At 31.4% G+C, this 19,216-nt stretch overlaps 1 protein-coding gene across 4 annotated transcripts in view; it reads right to left on the bottom strand.

Moving 5' to 3' along the window:
- The window catches only part of LOC114329480 (ubiquitin thioesterase trabid), an 80,381-nt gene that overhangs the window by 21,250 nt on the left and 39,915 nt on the right, over positions 1 to 19,216 (bottom strand). For all 4 annotated transcript variants that reach the window (XM_028278605.2, XM_028278602.2, XM_028278604.2 and 1 more), the window contains exons 5-6: positions 18,493 to 18,733; positions 1,305 to 1,504 (exon numbers count right to left, since the gene is read on the bottom strand). In XM_028278605.2, coding sequence (XP_028134406.1) covers positions 1,305 to 1,504; positions 18,493 to 18,733 — 441 coding nt within the window. The remainder of the gene's footprint in view (positions 1 to 1,304; positions 1,505 to 18,492; positions 18,734 to 19,216) is intronic.

A 19,216-nucleotide genomic window follows, 5' to 3' on the forward strand; every position in this document is an offset into this window, starting at 1 on the left:
TTTGAGTCTTTTCTCCATTCACAAAACAGTGTCCACATGAAAACAGTGACTAAACCTATCGGGATTTTTAATATAGTCTTTTAGTGCCTATATGCATCTCCTATAAGCAGGGGAATAATCTAATCTACCTAACTAAAAATCTCGTATCTAACTAAAAGTCCTAAGCTAAGCTAATATTACTCGAATAAGTAAAAAAATGTATCCTTTACTCTATTAATAATTCCTATTTCAGTCTTCTTTTGATTTATTTATATATGTCTTACTAACTTTAAAATAATGTACCTATAATAAAAATGTAATCTCTCTAAACATTTCTAATATTTCTCTAAACTTCTAATAACTCTTTTGTAGCTATAATAAAGATTTAATCTCTGTTGCTGAATGTCTAAAAATTTCACTTTTTGTGTCCCTTTGCTTACTATCTACTAACACTTATTGTAAGATATTGTCTATCCTTAATTCAAACACTTCCATTTTCCGCGAAAATTTAACCTGAATTCATTATCTACATTTAAAAATAAGTTATTTATAGTTTACGTTACTTTAGAGAAAAAAAAATTTACAACTTTAATTCTTAACCACAATTCAATGATTAGCTACTTATTTGATTAGTATATTATTCTTAATTCTGCTTGTTTATTTTGACATTTCTTACAAATTTTATGTCTCTTCTTTCATTTTTCCCACATATTTTAATAAAATTCTCTTTTTTCCTTTCTTTTCTTCTTGTCTGGTACTACAACTCATATAATTCATTTTTCTTCATAAGAAAAGATTTGTAAGACAAAGTTGTAAGACAAAGATAGATTTGAAAAATATTACCACGGCATTGTGTTCATTTTTTTCGAATCCTGAAAAAACCAATAAATATTTTTGAAAAATTTAAACGCAGAATGAAAGACTAAATTATTACCGAGGGCCGAAAGTTCCTTAGAATAAATAAAAAGTTTATTTTGAATGATATATTTGAAATTAAAAATCACATTAAATTTTCTCTTAGATTTTCGCCCCTGTAACTTATTAAAATAAGTATTATAGAAGTTCTCAGGGACTTTCGGCCCTCGCTAATAACGTAATCTTTCATTCTGCGTTTAAATTTTTTAAAAATACTTATTAGTTTTCTCAGGATTCGAAAAAAATGAATCCCCATTTGAATAGCATTGCAGCCGAAAATACGTACCGATCCTCTTAAATGATAGTATAAAAGCTTTCAAACTACGTAGTAGTAATATTATAATGGATATGAAGCGCTCAAGTGGTGTGCTAACACATTCTATGACTTTTGACAAAAAATAAACACTTACCTGCAGGTAATGTAAAGGTTGGAAACTCAGTGACGAAATTACAAGGAAAATTCCCCTTTCTCGATCGAATCGTGGAAGCAAAATGTCTACGAATGTCGGCTGCTATATCTGGTGCTACATAACTAGGTACTCTCTTAACACCCGAACCGGATCCCTCAATTTGGGATAGTAGTACGGCTAATAAATCTTCTCTTTGAAATCTGTGAACGTAAACAAATTCGTTTATAATTACTCGATGGAATTAATATTCTTAAAACATCTCTTTATTTTAAAAGATGAAAAACTTCCTCGATGTATTTTATGACTGTTTGGAGGATATGCTGGGTGGCATCACCTCGAAACACTACTACAGTAGTGGCCAATACTACAGTCTTGAAATTCATGATACAATGGCCTTGGAACCAGAATTGTGGCTTGAAACGAAACGTTCAGAGATTATATTTTGAGGTTTGGCCTATAGTACGTTCTTTAAAGGTAAAATATTGCAAAACCTCTAAATTTTAAAGAACCGCTAGGATTGATATGAAATTTGGCATACACATAGCTAACAAGTCAAAGAAAAAAGTGATATTGTGCCGATATGTGCTTTTGCCCTAGGGGTGAAAAATATATGTTCGAAATAAGTCCGGAAATGAATAAATTGACTAATTCTAATCAACTTTTGTTCTATAAAGCTTTTTCACCAAGTTAATACTTTTCGAGTTATTTGCGAGTGAATATGTTAATTTTTCTACAAAATAACCACGTTTTCAGACGGTTTTTCGCAAATAAATCAAAAAGTATTTGGTCGAAAAAAAATTCTTATCAAAAATATAGCACGTAAAAAAGTAAAAAAAACATGGTGTATATATTAGGTCACTATACTATATATCTAGTACAAGCAGCACTTTTTTGGAGAAAACTCATTTTAACTTTTTTAAAGTGTTTAAAAAATGCTTATTTTTGTTTAAAAAAAATTTTAGCATCAAAAGTAAACAAGTTACGCTCAAAATAAAGTTGGTCCTTTTTTTGGTAAGAAATCGGGAAAATTACCCCCTAATTAGCATTTCAAATGAACTTAATTGTTACCACTTCACAAGTTTTTTACTCGCGTATGTATTGATCATAATATGATCTGTAAGTTTCATCGGTTCAAAGTCCTTATTTTTGAAAGAGCTGTAGTTAAAAGGGCTTGAACGAGTCACGTATCGCGAGTGTATGCAAATTTAGAAACACCGAATCTTGACCAATTTTTGTCTTACAGAAAAACAAAAAAAATACAAAATATTCAGAAAAGTAAAGCCGACTTTTTTTATTGTTTAACATTTTTGGTGTCTCTAACAATTTTTAAGTTATTTTGAAAAAAAGCATTTTTTTTCAAAATTAACATTTTTAAAAATTTTACTTTAAAACCATTTTTTTTTCAAAAATAAGCACTTTGAATCGATGGAACTTACACATCATATAGAAACACAACATCAGTAGAGTAACTTGTGAAGCGGTAACGATTAATTTCAATTAAGTTGCTAATTAGGGGGTGGTCTTCCTGATTTTTTTTTGCTAAAACAAAAGGGACCAACTGTATTTTGAGCGTAACTTGCTTATATTTGATGCTAGAAATTTTTTTCATAAAAACAGAAATAAAGCTTTTTTCAAACACTTTAAAAAAGTTGTAATGTGTTTTCCCCAAGAATGCTTCATTATTTGGATATTTCACATTGAATTATTCTATTTATAATTTTTCGAATATGAAACAATTTTTAATTAGCTGTAACTCTGCTTTTGCTAGATATAGAGACCTAATATATACACCGTTTTTTCACTTTTTTATAGGCTATAGTTTTGCTAAGAATATTTTTTTCGACAACATGCTTTCGTTTTGAGTTATTTGCGAAAACCGTCTAAAAACGTGGTTATTTTGTTGAAAAATGAACATATTCACTTGCAAATAACTCGAAAAGTATTGATTTAGTGAAAAAACTCTATAGAACAAAAGTTGCTTAAAATTAGTCAGTTTATCCATTTCGAGACTTATCTTGGACATATATTTTTTCACCCCAGAGATGGAGTGACATTCACCCCGAGGCACAGATTAACCCAACACAGATGCGAAACCCTGGCGATAACTCTGGTACCGAGTTTTGGTAAACTCCTCCCACTTTCAGTTACCAAAAAGGTAGTCGCTTAGTATCTCGGTTAGTATGTAGGCTTAAGCTTATTGTCAGTTCCTGAATAACCTCGACAGTACATGCGCTTATTGTAATGTTAAATTGACGGGCTAATTATTGGGAATTTTTTCTATTTATCAAGTGTGTTTAAATAGTTTTGTTTTTAAATTTTTGTTTAAATAGTTTAAATATTTTTAAAAATGGATGGATATACTTGTATTTGTGAAGGGTGTTCATCTAAGACGGGTCAAGGAATATCATTTTTTAGATTGCCAAAGGATGAAGTAAGGTATGTAGTGTCATTAATAAATTGATTTACTTTCTAAATACTGATTAAGTGGCATATTACTTATATCATATTAATTATATTAATCTCGAAACTTACATAAAATGGTTACTCAAGCTATGTGTGTTAGGAATAGTTCCAATAGTATTTTTTCAAGAAATATTTTGAAAAAAATCCTCTCTTGAAAACAGTAAATTTTAGTTACTAGTAAGAATGAATAACGCCCTGTTATTAAAGATAGTCAAAATAATTTTAAAAAATAAAAGAGATAATAACAAGACATTAAATTTTTATTAAAAACCATCTTATGTTATAGGAGTGAGCTATGGTTAAAAGCTACTAAAAGACAAGGTTAGAGGAGGATTTAACTAGATACAGAATTTGCGAAAAGCATTTTGAAAATAAATTTTTATGCACATCTTCACGACGAAAACTCTTGTATGTCAATGCTTTGCCGTCAATTTTTATCGAATCTAAAGATATCTGCGCGAATACGTCTGAGAAGCCGCCGAAAAAAGTTTAAATATTGTCAGGTAAAAAATTAGGTAAATATCAATAATTTTAATAATACAAATATATGATTTTTCAGATAATAAAATAACGCCGGCGGCGGAAACTTTACAGGTAATATCCTCTAAACAAGTTTATATCAGCCCCAGTAAGGAAAAAGATGAACACATTTCTACAAGAATTACAAAAGATGTTTCCCAGTTATCACCTTCAGTATCATTACAAACACCAGCATCTTTTATGTATAACTTTCCACGTGAATCTAAACTGAAATGTAAAATCAGGGTTTTAAAAAGAAAACTTTTAAATAGAAAAATATGTAAAAAACAAAACGGTACAAAACAAAGAGTTAGAGCAGTTTAAAAAATTATGTGACAAATTTCTTAATAAATCTTTGGCCGAAATTGTAAAAACTCAGGCACTGTTGCAGAAAAAAGTCCCAAAGGCCAGAAGATATTCTCAGGAATACAAACAAATCGCTCTCACATTATACTTTTTTGGACCCAAATCTTATCAATTTTTGAAAAAAATTCTTTATTTACCAACTAAACGTTGTTTGGAAAAAATGACTGGAAAAATTGTTTGTAAACCTGGATTATCTCAGACCTCTATATTTAATGCGGTCCAGTTAAAAGTTTAGACTATGTCAGAATTGGATAAAAATTGTATTATATGCATTGATGAAGCTGCGCTTAAGTCAAATCTTTATTTTCATTTAGGTCGTGATGAAATTGTTGGATTCCAAGATATAGGTAAGGAAAAAAATAAATCTTTAGTTGCAAAAAACGTTGCGGTTATTATGGCAAGAGGGCTGTTTCAGAATTGGAAAGAGCCAATTGCTTATTTTTTTTTAAATACAACCTTTGATGCCAATGACTTAACTGAAGTTCTCACTGAATGTGTTAGCAAATTATCAGAATCTGGGTTACATGTTCAAGGTCTTCTAACTGATTTAGGGTCAAACTTTATAAAGCTTTCCAGAAACTTAAATATCACTGTCGAAAACCCTGAATTTGAGTTGGGAGGTCATAAGCTTATTTATTTTTTTGATCCTCCACATTTACAAAAAGCAACTAGAAACAACTTGATTAACAATTCGTTCCATTTTGATAATAAAAAAACTTCTTGGGTGTTTGTGGAGCATTTTTATAGGGAAGATAAAAAACAGCCTTATAGATGTGCACCTAAACTTACCGACGCGCATATTCGACCAACAAACTTTCAAAAAATGAAAGTTAAGTTTTAAGTGGAACAGTTGCAAGCGGTATGCAGACTTACATGACATTAGGAGCCCTACCCCTTGATGCTGCAGGTACTATTGAAGTAATAAATAAGTTTGATAAATTATTCGATATATTCAATTCTACCAATATATGTCACCCAAATAAATTTAAAAACGTTTTTAAAGGTTTAGACTACCAGCTCAATTATATTGACGACATGTGGACATTTTTGGATAATTTGAAAATATATAAAGACAATAAAGATGTAACATCAAAATCTAAATTTCGTACCGGTTGGATGGTGACAATAAAAGGTCTAAAAGTTCTTTGGCAGCGACTGGAAAGGGCAGGGTTTCTTTACTTAAAAGGCAGACGAATAAACCAAGATAGTTTAGAAAATTTTTTCGGAAATTTAAGACAACAAGGAGGAAACTCCGTAAACCCTACCCCAATTCAATGTGAAAGAGCATTTAGAAAATTATTTTGTCTTAATTTTTTACACCTAGAACATATGAATTGTGCAAATGACTTAGGAAATATATTAACAAGATTAAATAAACCAATCACGTATACGTAGCAAATTAGACTACGGCTCAATATGTTATGATACTGCCAAAAAAACTACATGAAAAAAACTAAACTCAATTCAAACAACGTCACTAAGAATTGCTCTGGGCGCATTTAGAACTAGCCCAACCAATAACCTTCAAGTATTAACTAACGAATTACCTTTGCACTTACGAAGGCAACAATTGTCATTAAATTATGCAACTCATTTATCATAAAATCATCAAAATCCCATGCATTCAAATATCTTAAAACCTAAATCTATCAGTAATTACAAAAATAAACCTATGAATACACTTCCTTTTCATGAAAGATTAAAATTCAGTAATTACGACTGTGAGCAGTTTAGTGCCATCATAAATCCAACCCAAAACTTTCCCTCTTGGTCAACTAGTCCACCAATTGTAAATACATTCCTTACTCGCTATCCCAAAACATCCACTAACCCAACAGTAATGCATCAATCATACCATGAGATAATATCCCTATATCCAAATTCTGAACATATCTACACTGATGCATCAAAAACTCAATCAGGACTAGCAGCGGCTTACATACATGGAACAGACCATTTTAAAATACGACTCCCTCTGAGTTGTAGCATATTTACTGGAGAAGCACTGGCTATTTTAGAGGCACTGAAAGTTTGCAGAAGAAAATCCGCACCTCATTACATTATAATATCTGACTCATTAAGTACACTAAAAGCTTTACAGCAATTGTATCCATCAAATGAAATTATAATGCTAATAAAAAATGAACTCATACTACTATCAACAAAAAACATAAAAATAACTTTTTTATGGGTGCCATCACACGTGGGAATCAAGGGAAACGAAGCAGTGGACCAACTTGCGAATGAAACTGCACTAGATGAAAGCATTCCTGTGTCAAACATGCTAACAAGAAACGACCATAAAACCTCCATCAAAAAACATATTACCAGCTTATGGCAGAGTTACTGGAATTTCACATCCAACAAATTAAAAGATGTTATAGAAACGGTCGGCACCACCTTACCACTCCCACTCAAACGTTGTGAACAAGTGATAATAACTCGACTGCGATTAGGACATACTATACCAACCCATATTCACTTAATAAATAAAGAAGCCGTCCCTTTCTGCCACAACTGCAAGATCCAAATTACTGTGAAACATATTCTGTTAAAATGCAAAACATACACCCAAGAAAGAAGAAAAAATAACCTCTCTACCAACATGAAGGATGTATTAAGCTGCCAGTTCAACCAAGTGCTGAAATATTATTTGAAAGACATTAAATTTTACAGTGTTTAATAGAATATATTTAAGTTGTATAGGTATACATTGTAAGAAATTGACTACTTGTAATTTGTGTTTGTACCCCCTGCTAATAACTCTTAGTAGTTGATGCAGGGTCATTTTTGTTTAAATAAAAAAAAAGATTAAATAATATCAAACACAATATTTTTGAACCTAAAAATCTTACCAAAAATATAAATACCGCTATATCCATTCCTGATTCCAACTTCCGGTACGAAAATATAGGTACAGCAGAAAATGCCTTTACTTATGTATGTGGATATTTGATCAAAAAAGCTCTACAAATGCATGATTGCACTCTTTGCAATAAGGTTTTTCATGAGGCTGAGATTAAGAATGACAGTAATTTATTCACTAGACTAAAAGCAAACAGTACTGAAAAAAGTTGTTTTGGCAATCTAAAGACACCAAGTTGTCAGTTCATTTCGTTTATTTACAAATTGGAAACGATATATGTTACCCATTTTGATCAACTTTCTTGCCAAAGTGGAATTTCTGAACCGTTATTTAAAGAGATGTCAAAAATTATTTTTGAGCATCCATGTCTTAACTTTCCAGTATCGTACATTGTCAAACTATTTATCAGACTAAACATTTTTTATTCTTTGAAATATACCAATAGAGACCTGCAGCATTTAAAAAAATCTAAACGAACTAAGAGAAAAATAGATATTTTGTCTCATATTTAAATACCAAATAATTTTATGTTGGCAATCTTATCAGTAGAAACTGTTCAATATTGCTTTATTTTGCAGAAAGAATCTTCTGTATTATTTTGTTGGCTTAGCAACAATATTGAAATTGTACTTGAGCTATCGTTATTTTTTTATTTGCCCTTTTTCTATTTGTTAGAACTTGATACTTTCAAAAGTAATCACTAGACTAGGAATTTCTAAAAATTTGGTTAAAGATGTTGTTCTGAAGCTCTATCTTTGTGACATCTTATGCAGTTTGCTATTTTACTTGGGAAATGAGCCACAATTTAAGTTGGAAATGAAATGTATTTGACGTTTCGACTTCCACTTCTAAAATCGCTATCAAAATACGATTTTTGATAATGTTTTCCAAAGTGGAAGTCGAAACGTCAAATATATTTCATTGTCTAATTAAATTGTGGCTTATTTTCAGATGTAAAATAGTAAACTTGTTTACATAGATGTTCTATATTTCTTTATTTTACAGAAATAATCTTCTGTATTATTTTGATGGCTTAGCAGCAATACATAAATTGTACTTTAGCTACTGTTATTTTTTTAATCCTTTTTCGCTTTGTAATCGAACTTGGTACTTTCGAACGTAATCACTAGACCTCGGTTTTTTCAGCACACTTATTCTAAAATATAACTGTTATCTTTTATATATATTATATATTTTATATATTATACTTGCTGAAAAAGTACTTATACCCTGAGTTCAATAGGATTGTCAGGGCAGCCATTTTGTAGTTCGTTAACACTCGGTGGTAAGCGGCTATATATTTATTTCTTTATTAGCACACAAATCCACTTCTCAATTATCATTTTTGCCGGTTACATCTGTTGGAAGTCCGAACTAGAGAAGGTAGACTCGCCTTGTTGCGAAATGTATTATTTAGTACCGCTTGCAACTTATCCGTGCCATTGAGGTATACCCTGAGTGCCAACAAAGAGACAGTCGGACACCGTTATTTCTTTTCGAAAGTAATACATATTCCTAATGCAATACGGCAACATTGTGAAAACTCACCCACAAATAACCCTTAAAATCAGGTAGATGGTTCGGCTGGTAGTATTTCATGAGCGTACCGTCGGGTAACATCATGGCATCAAAACCAACGTGCAGTACATCTGTTAATAAACAAAATAAAAAAAGGTGGTTATCTGTGAGAGAAAAGCAAATGATAAAATCGGTTTATGAGGGATTGCGTAGAAGATATCAAGATATGCTTAAAGAGGACGTCGCGGCATTGTGTGGAGATTTAACGAAAGTATCGGCTCGTACGGTTTTCCGAATAATTAAAGGTAACAAACCTATCCAAAAACCAATCCATAAATGACGTGCAAAAATTGTATTAGACGATAGTACGAAAAGTATAATCCGAAGAAAAGTTCATGGATTTTATTTGAGGAACGAACTGCCCACTTTAAAGGATATTCAACGAGAAGTTAATGCAGACGCAGATGATACTTTAAATAAAATATCCATGAGAGTATTACGAAGAACATTACATGAAATGGACTTTCGGTATGTGAAGAGAAGTCGGAAAAGTTTGTTGATCGAGAGACACGAATTAGTGATATGGCGGAGAAAATATTTGCAAAAAATTCGTGATTTTAGACGACTTAATAAAAAAATTTATTATACGGACGAAACGTGGTTGAATGAGGGTCATACGAAATCGAAAGTATGGCAAGACTTGAATATTAAAAGTGCGCGACAGGCTTTCATTGAGGGACTTTCAACCGGCTTAAAAGCACCTTCGGGCAAAGGAAGACGTCTATTATAACGCACATTGGAAGTGATTCAGGTTTTGTACAAGGTGGTTTAAATGTGTTTACCTCAATCAAAACGAGCGATTATCATGAGGATATGAATTCGGATGTGTTTGAAAAGTGGTTTTCGTCTATACTGACTCTTGTAGATCCTGGTTCGGTAATAGTAATGGACAACGCACCTTATCACAGCCGTCGTGTGGAAAAAATACCGACTTCTGCATCTCGAAAGGCAGATATAATAGATAGGCTAATAAGTAAAAATATAGATTTTGATGAATCCATGTTAAAGGTTCAATTACTTGATATAGTGCGGGAACATAAGAGTTCATACATCAGATTTGCAGTAGACGAAATGGCACGTGAGCATGACATCACCGTATTAAGAACTCCACCATATCATTGTGAATTGAATCCCATCGAGCTGATATGGGCAAAAATAAAAAATGAGGTAGCGCAAAAGAATACAACCTATAAATTAAAAGATGTCAAATTATTATTAGACCAAGCCATACAAAATATAACCGCTTCCAACTGGCAGTCATGCATTACACATACACAGAAAGAAGAAGATAAAATGTGGGACGTAGACACGCGTGTTGATGTTCTTATCGAGCCCATTATCATTACTCCAGGAGAAGACAGTAGTGATAGTGAATTAACAATAGGAAGTGATTCAGAATAAAAATATTTATTTAAAATAATAACTAATAGGTACAGTTCTAGTGATTTTTTGTTGCTACATTCAGAGACTACCTGTGAGATCCTTCGTCCTACCTGGTTATAATTTTCTAAGTAGGTATGTACCTAATAACTTTATTATTATTATTATGGCAAGTTTGTTTTTTACGTACAATTGCAGTTTACATTAGGTTGATGGCTATTGTTATTTTCTGTAAAGCAGTTGATATTTATGTTTGAATATGGATTTTATTTTAAAAAAATAAATAATGTACATTTTACCTGCTAGAAGTCGATAACAAAGTGACTAAAGTTATTTTGAAACTGTTACCTATTTACAAATTCATTCACATTTACTTAAAACTCTCTTATTAAATTTACTTAAAAAGTTCAAAAGGGAAAAACAAGGTTGTTTCGGGAATTCTATTATTTCCATTTTAATCGTATTTAATTGGAAATTCCCAGCTATTATATTTGTGTCCTTGGAAATTGATCAATTTGAATGCTATGTCGTGTTTAGTTTAAAACGCATATTATGACTAACGAGGGTTTTTCAAAAGATTAATCTGGTCATTCATCTACAGTTTGATGTCTTAATTGTGGAAAATTTTAAAAAAGCAGTGGATGATATTCTATTGGGGAAATGCGAGGCGATACAATAGTTATTAGATATTCTTACTTTTATTACTAAAAGTTTCGTTTATATTTTTAAGTTATTTTCTTTCTTGTTTGTTATGAATTTAAGATATTTATAAATGATAGGTTTTGTTTATTACAAATTATTACGAACCAGAAGTATATTTGTAACATTTCATTATTATAGGGGAAGAAAGTTTTGGATTTAAAATATAATATAATTTAGCATTTGAGATGTTGTAAAATAAAAATGTACATATTTCTTAAACTCAAAAAAAAATAATATAAATGAATGAAAATATTATATGTACATCTGGCTTACACAATTAATTGTTAAGACTTAATATTTTGAATATAATATTTTTACATAACATTTTAACAAAATATATTTAACATAAATTAACAATTTTACGCTAAAATATTTTATGTGCAAGTTCCCTATTATTTCCCTTATTTTAAAAATATACACGCCACCATTGAACTACACGCGTCTCTCATCTCAGACCCCTCGAGGGTCTATCATTTCTAAGCGATACCCTGACAATCCTATTGAAATCCGATTATAATGTATTTATTATTAAAGGATAACGTAAGCATCATTACGGCTGTTTGCCATTTTTCGAGTGACACACGTGCAGGGTTAACCCGACATCTTAAAAAAGTATCTCATTGAGAAACTGATGTATAATACAATTTCATGTAAGTACCTACTAATTTTGACATTTTCTTATCTAAAACTCTTATCAGGTAATTATGAAATCTCCTCTAAAATAGTTTGTTGTGTATTGTAAGCTAATATTGTTTTTTGAAAAAATGAAATAGTTATGTTATTAATAAAATTATGGTTTTGGAAGATTAATTTGATTATATAATTAAATGACTCTCTACATATTATAATATTTAAAAGTTGTCACTATTATAACATCCACTTTACTACTTTTCAAATTTGGGAGTTCCTGGAACTTGAAAATTATTATATTAACTACACTTTATCTGGTTTTGTTCTGGAAGGCCATAAGTGGATTTCCCAAATTACTGTCACCAGAAGACTGTCACTTTTCTAATACTTAGTTTACTTTCTCTTGTTTTGTTAAGGACAAAACTTTGTTTTGTTTTGTTTTGTAGCTAGTTTACTTTCTCTTGTTTTATATCTACCTAGAATTCGCAAATTACCCTATTATATTTATATCGTGTTCACCTTCAAGCAACTCTTTATTATTTTTTAATATACACAGAAATTTAACAAATGACCATTTATATATAAATCTTTAACGATTGTCACTTTTCTAACAGTTAGTTAACTTGTTTTGTTAAGGACATACCTAGAATTCCCAAATTACCTATTTTATTTTTGATGGATTCGACCGTTACTTGATGGAAGTTCATTTTATCTAACAATAAAACACTGAAAACGTTTGTTTTCTATACTTCCACAAAATTTATTATAACTAAGTGACTACAGCTGTTTCGGCGGAGTGCCTTTCTCAAGTGATATAGTTTACAATGTGTTTGCCTTTTTAAGTCTTCAACTGAAGAGGTTGAGGAGTGGGGAGCTGTTTGTCTCGAGTTGGTCATTCAGAATTATATCTGTATTTTTCAGTTTATTAATTTCCATAGATTCTAAAAAAGATAGCTTAAGGCCTTTATTTTGAATATGTAGAATTTGAAACTCTTCATTGAAAGAATGATTATGATCTAGAAGGTGAAGTGCGTATGTAGAAGTGTCTATTTTTCTATTGTTGAATGCCCTTTTGTGTTCTGCTATCCGTTTGTCAAAAGTTCTGCCAGTTTGACCGATGTACGTTTTCGGACAGTCACCACAAGTTAGTTTGTACACACCACTCTGTAGTTGCTTTCTCTTTCGACTTTTATTGTTCTTAATATATTTGCTTAAGTTGTTGTTAGTTCTGAAAGCTGGTGTTATTCCTTTCTTTTTTATGTATCTGGCTATTTTTGTTGTTATCTTGCCAGTATATGTGAGAGAGCAGAAGGTACTGGGTTCTTTCTGTGGTGGTGGATACACTAATTTCAGGGCTTTCTTATGGAGTTTTTGGTTTAAAATTTTGTTAACTGTTTGTTCGTTATAGCCGTTGTTTACTGCTATTTGTTTAATGATGTTTAGTTCTATCTCGAAGTTATTTTTTGTCATGGGAATGTCAGTCTATGTATCATGCTATGGTAGGCTGCTAATTTGTGTTGTGTAGGATGGGATGATGAATTGTGTATAGTTGTGTCAGTATGGGTAGGTTTATGATATACGGAGAACTCATGTTTGTTGTGTAGTCTGGAAATCGTTACATCTAGAAAGTTTATGGAGTTATTCTGTTCTGTTTCTATTGTAAACTCAATATTATTATGAAGTGAATTAATATATGATAGAAATTGGTCAAGTTGTCTGTTAGTTCCTGTAAAGCATACTAGTATATCATCCACGTATCTCCACCAATATAAGAACTGTTTAAATACGGGATGTTTAGAAATTGTTGTTTCAAGTTGGTTCATAAATATATCTGATAGCAATGGGCTTAGAGGATTACCCATAATAAGTCCTGCACTGTTGTTTGTGTATATTTGATTATTGAATTCAAAATAGTCTTGATTTGTGCAAATTTCAAGAAGGTGTAAAATTTCAGATGCAATGATCGGATTTGTACTATTATGGTCTAAAAGATTCTTAACTAAAACAAAAGTTTCTGTAGGAGAAACACTAGGAAAAAGATTTTTTACGTCAAATGAAATTAGTCTGGAGTTGTTGGGCAGTTTAACTACACAAACCTGACCACCCAATAAGACCTGTAGTTTCTTTTTATACAGCTCCGTCATATAAACTTTCAAAAAAACTGTCAGATATTATTACAGAATACACTAAATTTTCACCTAAATTCACCGTAAAAAATACACTAGAACTAGTTAATAAAATACAACATTTTCAATTGCCCAACAACTCCAGACTAATTTCATTTGACGTAAAAAATCTTTTTCCTAGTGTTCCTCCTACAGAAACTTTTGTTTTAGTTAAGAATCTTTTAGACCATAATAGTACAAATCCGATCATTGCATCTGAAATTTTACACCTTCTTGAAATTTGCATAAATCAAGACTATTTTGAATTCAATAATCAAATATACACAAACAACAGTGCAGGACTTATTATGGGTAATCCTCTAAGCCCATTGCTATCAGATATATTTATGAACCAACTTGAAACAACAATTTCTAAACATCCCGTATTTAAACAGTTCTTATATTGGTGGAGATACGTGGATGATATACTAGTATGCTTTACAGGAACTAACAGACAACTTGACCAATTTCTATCATATATTAATTCACTTCATAATAATATTGAGTTTACAATAGAAACAGAACAGAATAACTCCATAAACTTTCTAGATGTAACGATTTCCAGACTACACAACAAACATGAGTTCTCCGTATATCATAAACCTACCCATACTGACACAACTATACACAATTCATCATCCCATCCTACACAACACAAATTAGCAGCCTACCATAGCATGATACATAGACTGACAGAAATTCCCATGACAAAAAATAACTTCGAGATAGAACTAAACATCATTAAACAAATAGCAGTAAACAACGGCTATAACGAACAAACAGTTAACAAAATTTTAAACCAAAAACTCCATAAGAAAGCCCTGAAATTAGTGTATCCACCACCACAGAAAGAACCCAGTACCTTCTGCTCTCTCACATATACTGGCAAGATAACAACAAAAATAGCCAGATACATAAAAAAGAAAGGAATAACACCAGCTTTCAGAACTAACAACAACTTAAGCAAATATATTAAGAACAATAAAAGTCGAAAGAGAAAGCAACTACAGAGTGGTGTGTACAAACTAACTTGTGGTGACTGTCCGAAAACGTACATCGGTCAAACTGGCAGAACTTTTGACAAACGGATAGCAGAACACAAAAGGGCATTCAACAATAGAAAAATAGACACTTCTACATACGCACTTCACCTTCTAGATCATAATCATTCTTTCAATGAAGAGTTTCAAATTCTACATATTCAAAATAAAGGCCTTAAGCTATCTTTTTTAGAATCTATGGAAATTAATAAACTGAAAAATACAGATATAATTCTGAATGACCAACTCGAGACAAACAGCTCCCCACTCCTCAACCTCTTCAGTTGAAGACTTAAAAAGGCAAACACATTGTAAACTATATCACTTGAGAAAGGCACTCCGCCGAAACAGCTGTAGTCACTTAGTTATAATAAATTTTGTGGAAGTATAGAAAACAAACGTTTTCAGTGTTTTATTGTTAGATATTTTATTTTTATTTCCTTTTTCGTTTAACACAGAAATTTATTAAATGACCAATGTTTTGTTAAGTTTTGTTTGTCTTAATTTTTAGTGTAAATATAGTAAATATCAAATCAGGTGTAAAAGTAAGTATTATAGACCAAATGAACTATTTTGTAAGTTATCAATTGTATTGGTACAAACACCGGCACAACAACTGTGCTCCTTAGTTTCAAGGTTACCAATTTTTGTACCGGCATCATAGCTATGGAGACCTGTAAGAAGGAGTGGAAACGCAATGCATCGTTTGTGGGCTAACTTTTCAACCTCTAATTCAACTTTCAGCAATCGCCGCTAGAGGCGCAAGTGTTCGAATAGGTGCTACAAATACATTAGCTCTTATGGACTTATTTATTATTTAACTCATTTTATTATTGTTTTTAGCGTAATTAGACATTAATTTATTGGTGGATTGTAGCTGAATATGTTTTATGCCAAAAATAAATTATTTTAACCTTATAACATATCGACGTGTGGTAAAAAGTGTATTCTTTTTATACCATTGTAGATGGAGATGTGACATCAAAATTAAATTTGTCATTACTTTAATATGTAGGACAGCTTATTTTGAAGCGGAAATATTTTGTCACATTATCTAACTGCCACATTTATATACCAATGGTATTTCAACCGCAAATTAATTTGTTAATATCTTTGTAACTGATATCAAAAAGTTTGTTAGTTGAAAAAATTTAACTTAACTGTAGGTAATTGTTTTTAAAAAGTTATTTAACTAATTTATAATAATATCAAAATTTAAAATGCTTTTTCTTTTGAACACTTCATATCTATATTCTGAAAGCTTATCTATCAGATGTTTAAATTTAGTTAATAAAAATATATGTAAATTAACTACAGACGACAGTCTGACTTTTATAAAATTAATGTTAATTTTTGTGAAATATTTTGTCTCAAAAAATGCATTGTTTCGACAGAAAATCTTTCAAGATCCTCTATATAACTATTAACATTATAATTTTCAGATTAAAATAAAAACCAATAATAAGTAATACACAAATTTTATTTACACCGAAGGAAATAACATACAAACGAATAGGTATAATCCATGAACGTTATAAATAACATAAAGACAAATCTTTATAAAAAGTCTTTATTAACTTCCTTAAGTTCCCTTTTGAATTTTTTATCGGAACGATAACTCGATATAAATCCCGGTACGAAGCAAGTTCTTTTAGTGTAAGCTTTCTTGGCACTCATATTTAAATAATATTAACCACCAAAACCAGTAATCTTATATTAACTACGAATAATTAATTATTTTCGAAGTTTTCACATTCACTCCAATGCAAAACTAGCATCTATGCCTACGCCACCGCCGCCCTAGCGAGAAACCAAGCAAACAGGCAAAATCGTGTACAAAAATTTCAAGGTCGTCCTATCTCGATTCCTCTCCTCTGTGTAGGTCTCCATAATCATAGCATAGCTTTCGCATCTGTGTTGGGTTAATCTGTGCCCGAGGGCAAAAGCACACATTGGCACCATATCACTTTTTTTTAGAGCTGGGAAGTTTAGTTCACTACGTGGATTTCGATCTTTCGATCTCGGTCATTAAAATGAATAGTACAAAAGAGTAGTTCGTTTAGTTCACTGATGATTCATACGACATACTTTAAGATGGGAGAATCAAATATAAATTAGTTCAAAGTAGATCAATCAGGAATCGTTTATTTTGACAAATGACATTAAATATTTTTGTAAATATAAAAAAATAAAAAGTAACCTATAAAATTGTATTTGTTTTGTTACTGTTTACTAAAAGGCTGGGTTTTCACGTTTTCAGTTTTTCCTCGAAATAAATCTTTCAATATAACGGTTTTATAAAATAACGGTTATTAAAAAATTTAATGGAAAAGTATAGGACATTATTCAGCATCTCTTTCTTTAGCCCTCCATCGCATCTCCATGCATCTCATTTTCATAAAATGAAAAAGAAAAAGAACCCTTACTTAACGCAACCTTTACTTCTATTTCGCTAGTAGGTCGTAACTAAATCCATCAAATATCAAATCAAATAATCAAACTCAGTAACAGTAAACCGAATTTGCATCTCACTCTTCCTCGTGGGGTTAAATTATGACGCTTTTTCTTTAAATAATGTTTAAATATTAATTTACTTCGATCCAGCTCGACCTCGACAAACGTTTGCTTGCGGTTGGCGAGATGGATTGAAATCGTTGAAAGATCGAGATCGACAATCCAAAATATCGACATCGTTCCATCGTTTCCTCTCTCGCTCTGTCCGTTGCGTTGTGTTTGTGTGTTGCAGACAGTACGTTTAGTTCGATATGATTCGATCTTTTTAATATTTGTGATTGAATCTTTTAGTTCAGTTATGAGAGTCGATCTTTTGAACTAGTTCGTTCACGAACTACACAGCTCTACTTTTTTTCTTTGACATGTTAGCTATGCGTATGTCAAATTTCATGTCAATCCAAGCGGTTCTTTAAAATGTACAGCAAAAACCGTGAAATAATGTAGCAATAATGAGGACAATTAAGTTCAAACGTTCAAATGTTATCGTTTCGAATTTTGTCTTTAATAATCTGAAAGGGAAAGAAAGTTTTGATGTGGAGTAAAGATGGTTTTGGTTCCATCGATTGGAAATATTTACCGATTTTGGTCGTGAAAGTGTAGATGTAAGGAGAGACGATATTCAACATATAACGATATTCAACTCAACAATACTAGAACGTCTCAGCAAGATTACTGAGATTATAAAAAACATTAAGAAGATAAAGCTGGGGTATTTCGAACATGTAATGAGAGGTCCCAAATATAGGTTGCTACAAAATATTATGCAATGGAAAATAGCAGGCAAACGCAGTCCATGACGAAGAAGGACTTCATGGTTAAATAACCTGCGAGATTGGTATGGTATTGACATAAGCATGCTATTTATTACGATGGCCAACGATCTAGAAGGTCATGGTACATAAAGAAGAAAGAGATATTCAACTTACATATTTGGAAAAATATATGTTATAAGCTAAAACACTTACCTTATAGCTAAATGAACTAAAGTATGTCCGACATCGAACGCAGAGCTTCTATTCAACATAGTGACTTCTGCTGCTGTAAGTGTTCGGGCGGGATCACCTCCGGAACTAAGGTAAGCTTCGACGGGATTGGGATCCCCATCTATCACGCCCATGCAAGCATTCAGCCAGCGCCAATCGGCGTTCCGCCGAACGTGCCTGAGTTTACGTTCGTTTTCTAAATTATTTGGACTTGTAGCGGAATCTGAAAGTATTCAGTTCAATTTCCTTTAATAAATTGATCAATTATTAGAGGCTCATGATAAGATTAAACAAATATTATTTATATGTACTCTGGGCTAATTAGCAAAATTCATGGAAAAGTTATTTACCAGCAATTTTATTGCTGGAATCGAATTATAAGATCCTATATATTAATAATATAGGTATGCAAAGTCCGCAGATAGTGTGCTACTTTTTTTATAAACAAAATGGCGCCGACAAATCGTATTTTTTTCAATTATTGCTCTATAACTCCGAAGATTTTAACTTTACAACAAAAACACCCAAATAAAAATTCACCGCAATTAAATTCTGCATAGAGGTATGTTTTCCCGATTTGCTCCGACGAAAATTTTCCTAGAAAAATGCGGGTTTTCCCAACAAAAACTCTAATTTTCAAATAAAGTTTTAGGTAAGTAATTATTAATCAATAATTAAATAACTTAGTAACATCAAAGCTTTCTTG

Source organism: Diabrotica virgifera, chromosome 2, assembly GCF_917563875.1.
Source record: "Diabrotica virgifera virgifera chromosome 2, PGI_DIABVI_V3a".
Classification (NCBI taxonomy): Eukaryota; Metazoa; Arthropoda; class Insecta; order Coleoptera; family Chrysomelidae; genus Diabrotica; species Diabrotica virgifera.